Source organism: Pinus tabuliformis, chromosome 1_2 (genome assembly GCF_031772625.1).
Source record: "Pinus tabuliformis cultivar Carrire ecotype Pingquan chromosome 1_2, CPIR1, whole genome shotgun sequence".
Taxonomy (NCBI): Eukaryota; Viridiplantae; Streptophyta; class Pinopsida; order Pinales; family Pinaceae; genus Pinus; species Pinus tabuliformis.
Genome location: NC_142298.1, coordinates 1,358,540,669 through 1,358,546,014, shown reverse-complemented (window position 1 = coordinate 1,358,546,014; position 5,346 = coordinate 1,358,540,669). Strand labels below are relative to the sequence as shown.

Below are 5,346 nucleotides of genomic sequence, written 5' to 3'. Positions count from 1 at the left end.
CTATGACCACTACACCCCTCGATTAAACGTACCCATTGGTTAAACGTGCCCGCTATGGGTAACACACCCATTCGATTAAACATACCCTTTAGTAACTTCAGTGTTAAGATTCTCTCGAGCACTCGCGAACTCAAGGTTCCTAACACCAACGATATCAAGGGTTATCAGTTTGATCGTAAAGACAACATATGCCCCTAATATACTCCACTTTCAATGCGTTAGCACCCCGTCGAAGAAAATAAATTAAAAATATTTAAATTATAAAATATTTAACTTTTTCTAAACTTAATAACATGTATAATGACTCATAATATTTTATATAATAAACTATATAATGACTCATTATAGTTTTTATAATTATTGTAATAACTCATAAACTCCACCGAACACGGTCCTCACACCTCACTACTGAGATAATGATCCATATAATCCATCAATGAATAATTTGGAAATTCTATATGGAATCAAGATTTGTTGAGATTTAGTCCGGGATAATAAGATGGAATATTACAGAAATGTGGAGGAAGATGGTTCATATTGAAAATAGGAAGTTAACAGTTGAGAAGAGCACCACGGCTCAAAAATGTGGACATGACATGAAATGCTAGGAAATGGTCACATGTAATGCTAACGGGAAAGAGAGGGGAGTAAGGAAAACCATATTTCCGTTGCTGATCTGTTTGGATTCTACATCATTTTGTGTCTGTTTCATTCTACGAGTGATTTGCACTTCAGGCAATCAAAGCAACGCAAAAGGCAGCCGGGATATATAAAAGATATATATATTTCTCCCTATTTTTTTGTTGGAAGGCAGCTCTGCGGATTGCGACTCTGCCGGATCTTGTTGGCACCGCCTTCTAAGCTTTTAGCACTTATCTGACCAGGTGGGTGCTCCTAATCTAACCCTTTTTCAATGCCTTTTTGTTCCATGGCCTTTTTAGTACGATTTCTGTATGTTATTTCCTCTTGTTTTGTGAAAATATTATCAGGGTTTTAAGGGTTTTTGTGATTTTGTATTTGGGTTTCGGGTTTTATGATGTGGGCTCATCTATTCTTGGTCACTCTGAGACGGGCTTAGATAGATCCTGATTTGAAATGCAAAAACTTCTGGTATTGCAGGGATTATTGAAAGGAAAAAGTAATGTCAATGGATAATATTTAGGTTAGGCCCTCTCTCGCACACGTAAAAGGGACACACAGCGCTTGTTTATCTCTCTGCAAGTCTGTGCACTCTGTATTTATGTGTATCTATCTATGTATATATAGAAAGGAATATACTGCCACTACTGCTCTTTGCTATTGACATATCTTTTTATGCAGAGTTTCTAAGCCATCTTAATTTGTTTTCTTCCTTATTCACTTCTCTCCAAAAGATGGAAATTACTGCTCCAGGTCTCTTCTCATGGTGGGTTCGGTATTTTTTGAGCTGGATTTCATATGTTTGAATGGTTTTCCTTTTCTACATTTTTAAAGTTAGGGTTTGCAGGCATGAGATTTTTTGGTAACTTGGATCATGAGGATATGGATGGAGTGTTGATGCACGTAAATGTTTTGTGCGTCGTTTTACTCCGGGTGATGACTCTTGGATGCTATCTTAGACTTGCCCAATTTGTGCATTAGTGATTAGTTTTATGTGTCAATTGTTTTAGAAAGCACTCAAGTGGACGGTGTTGGTTTTTTTTTTCCCTGGTTTGAATATGGGTTGTGCAGATGTATCTTTAAACATGCCCATTTGCGGAATTGAGTTATCGGTGCCAAATTCTTAGAGAGGTCTTTTTTGGCAATTGAAAGAGAATTTGAATGTTTTGATAGTTGATTTGTCGGGGTGTCAGACCTGGGTGCATGGGTTGAACATCATTTGCCTTGATACTTGTATTGACAAAAATCCTCTATTGTAAGCTGTGGGTCAATCTGGCAGGATTAGGTTTTCTCTGCCATATTGCAATGTTTATTCGTTCGTCCAGGTATTCGCTTTTTAATGATTTTGTTGCATATACATATTTTCTTTGTTTCTTCCATTAGATACTATTGAAATCGCTCGATACAGCTAGATGATAGTTTTGCATAAATAACCCTACCTTGTCATTCTGATTCACCGATGGCATTTTCTAGAGCGTCTTATTGCAAGTTGTATGTCTTATTGCAAGTTGTATGTTATAGTATACCTCGGAGTTGCCTTTATCATTTAAGTCTGGGTCGTTGTAGTGTTATCAGGTTTTCAACAGAGGGATTGTGAATTTGCTTATGTTTGCTTTGCACTGTTGATGTTGATGAACATGGTGTGAGCTGGTGTGGCAAGACGTTTAATTATAGATATGTCCTTTAGCTCTCGACTGATTATTTTTGTTTGAATTACAATTTGAGGAGCTTAACAGAAAGGTTCTTCGTCTGATTATTTTTGTTTGAATTACAATTTGAGGAGCTTAACAGAAAGGTTCTTCGTCTCGATATACTCGCTACTCACTTCATGAAAGGGGTTTGAATGTTTTTGCTGTTATTATTCTTGACTCTGGTTTTATGAGTTTCAGTATATGCTTGTCCATAACTTCATTCATCTGCAACAGTCTTAGCGTATTTACATTTTTAATTACAATTAAATATTTTTTTGTGGCATCTAGTTGTTTTGCATGTGTCTTTTGTGCCCATCATCTTCTTTTGATCTTTTGTGTCTTAACTTTGCAGATAAGGCTCTGTAAAAGAGGTTCTGAAAATAGAATTTTAAAGGACATCTACCAAAGATCTAAATAGCACATCTATCCGAAAGGTAAAATGGGCGACACAGAAAATGTTCTTCCTCCCTCAAAGAAGAGGGTTGCAGGCAGACAACTTTCTAGAGATGATGATCCTGATGCAGAGGAAGATGCTTCTGGTCAAGAAGTTGGAACTTTTCAGAGGGCCAGTGAAGAGGTCCTCGCATCTAGAAGAATTGTGAAAGTCCGTCGCAATCCAACAACATCTGGTGGAGCAGCCAATCCCTTTGCAGGCCTTCGTTTGGTTCCCTCTTCCACACCATCTTCTGCTACAGGTGAAACTGTGGTGAAGGCTCTAGAAACTACCCTTTCCACAGCATCTAGTGAGCAGCCTTCTATTGTGCAAGAGGAAGATGTATCTCAGGCTAAAGATGACACTAATATAAGTGAAAACCCAAATAAGGCTACAGAAGTGCCTGAGCTGAAGGCTGTGGATGTAACTGTTAATGAGGCCAATGAAGTACCTGAGACTAAGTTAGTTGATGCAAATGTGAATGAGGATGATTCGAAAGATAAGGAAGAGGCACATCTGGAGCCAACAAAGGCTTCTAAGGAGAATGGGGAAGAAAATAAGGATGGCCCTGAAGAATCAATAGACAAACAGCATGTTGAGGCCATTGAAAGTAAGGACCCTAATAAGGAGGAGAGTCCCAGGGAAGTTCCTAAAGATGGTAATCCTGAAAAAGAGCCATCTCCTGCTGTTAACTCATTCCAGCAACTTTCTGGTACCCGGAATGCATTCACAGGTATATCGGGTACTGGCTTTTCCAGCTCTTCCTTTTCGTTTGGATTATTCCCGAAAGCTGGTGATTCCAACACAGTGCCCTTTGGCTCCGCTTTCAGTCCTGGGACCTTTAGTATCACAGGATCATTGTTAGGCACAAAGGCATCTGCTAGTAATGGGTCATCACCATCAAGTACTAGCAATGGTAGTGCTTCTGTTCAGCTATTTGGAGGGTCAACAACTGACAATGTTACAATTAGTGGAAGTGGTTTGACAGCTTTGCAGGAAGTACCTGTAGAGACAGGTGAAGAAAAAGAGAAAGCAGTGTTCACAGCTGATGCTGCCTTGTTTGAGTATATTAGTGGGGGTTGGAAGGAACGAGGCAAGGGTGAAATTAAGGTCAATGTTTCTGCCACAGAGACTGGAAAAGCAAGGCTTGTGATGAGGTCCAAAGGTAATTACAGATTAGTCCTTAATGCCAATTTATTCCCAGACATGAAGTTAACCAGTATGGACAAGCGAGGTATCAGTTTTGCCTGCATGAACAGTGCTAGTGAATCCAAGGCAGGCCTTTCCACATTTGCTCTGAAGTTTAGAGATAGTTCCATTGTTGAAGAGTTCCAGAGAGCTGTTGAAGCGCACAAAGGCAGATCTTCAAGTAATTTGAAGACCCCAGAAAATTCTCCTAAAGCTTCTGAAGATTAAAGTTATTTAACATCAAGTTCAATTCAAGTCTATCCATACATATTTGGTCCAGAGTACAAGCACCTCGATAGTGGCCCTGTTTTTGTTATCATGTCGTCCTATGGTCTCTATTTTCTTAGATCTTATAGCATTTAGTTAATTCTTGCTAGATATTTTAGCTCTTCAAATAGGAGCAACATTCATTCACTTGATCAGATTCTATCCTGTGAAAGGAAGCAAACTTTGGGAGAGCATGATACTTTTCATGGGTAGTTGGAATTTGTTTCAAGAGGCTATTCTCGGAAAAAATTATTTGAAGTGGTTTAGAAAACAGTATTTTCACTTGCAAGTATTCTATGCCTGTTTTTATTGCAAGCTTGCTTTCTTAATTCATGTTTTGGAGTAAATTCTCATCTGAAGTGGCTTTGATATAAATTGTATTATTTACTGTATATACAGTAAAATCTGTCAAATTGCTTATGTTTTCAGTATCATTAAACAGGAAAGAGTATGCATTGAAGCATGGAACTAAAATGTATGGAAATGACATATGCTGCCTGCTGAAGACACTCTTATCTATTAGGGTTTAATATATAAATTTACTTAGCACTTAACAGTAGTTAGATCTTTATCATGTTTATCAATTGTGGTTGATTGGCACAGCTATTTGAATTATTGGTGTTTTTAAAGAGTTGGTTGATTTTCGTTGCAGGATATCCTTTTTTTTTTTAAATTTATTTATTAAATCATGATAGCTTTTATTTTCTGAAAATTTAAGCATTTGTTCCTCTATATTTCTTGGTTGCTTAATGACATGTTTTCCAATTAATTAATAGAAATACCAATGTCCTGGAAATGTGGCACTTCTACTAGGCACACATGTTCTTACTATGGCAGTCTGCCATGTTCATTGATAGAAAATTTAGTTAAATGGTTTTACTAGGTATTACCATTTTGGTATTAATGAGAAAACTGGTCTTGTGTAGATATCATGTGTCTTTTTCTCTCAGACGTGTGGTGCCTTGAAAAGTAATTCTAAGCACTAGTAGCTAATAGCTGCTGGTTCAGTGCAGGTCATTTTCTTGGCTGTGTAGGTTAAGTAGGTGTAGGGGGGTCGAAATATGACCTTCCTAAAATGTACAACATTTTATAATGCACTTTACAAATATCTATATAACTTGATCATAT

The 5,346-nt window shown here is 37.6% G+C and overlaps 1 protein-coding gene across 1 annotated transcript; it reads left to right on the top strand.

The window, feature by feature from the left end:
- Positions 1–510: 510 nt before the first annotated feature.
- LOC149211277 (nuclear pore complex protein NUP50B-like) lies at positions 511–4,551 on the top strand. Its single transcript, XM_089396990.1, has 2 exons — positions 511–884; positions 2,683–4,551. Exon 2 carries the CDS (start codon positions 2,770–2,772, stop codon positions 4,177–4,179), a length of 1,410 nt encoding a protein of 469 aa, XP_089253116.1. The 5' UTR covers positions 511–884; positions 2,683–2,769; the 3' UTR covers positions 4,180–4,551.
- The last annotated feature ends 795 nt before the right edge of the window (positions 4,552–5,346 follow it).

Coding starts and splice junctions, on each gene's coding strand:
- LOC149211277 (XM_089396990.1), top strand. CDS start 2,770: ATGGGCGACACAGAAAATGTTCTTCCTCCCTCAAAGAAGAGGGTTGCA.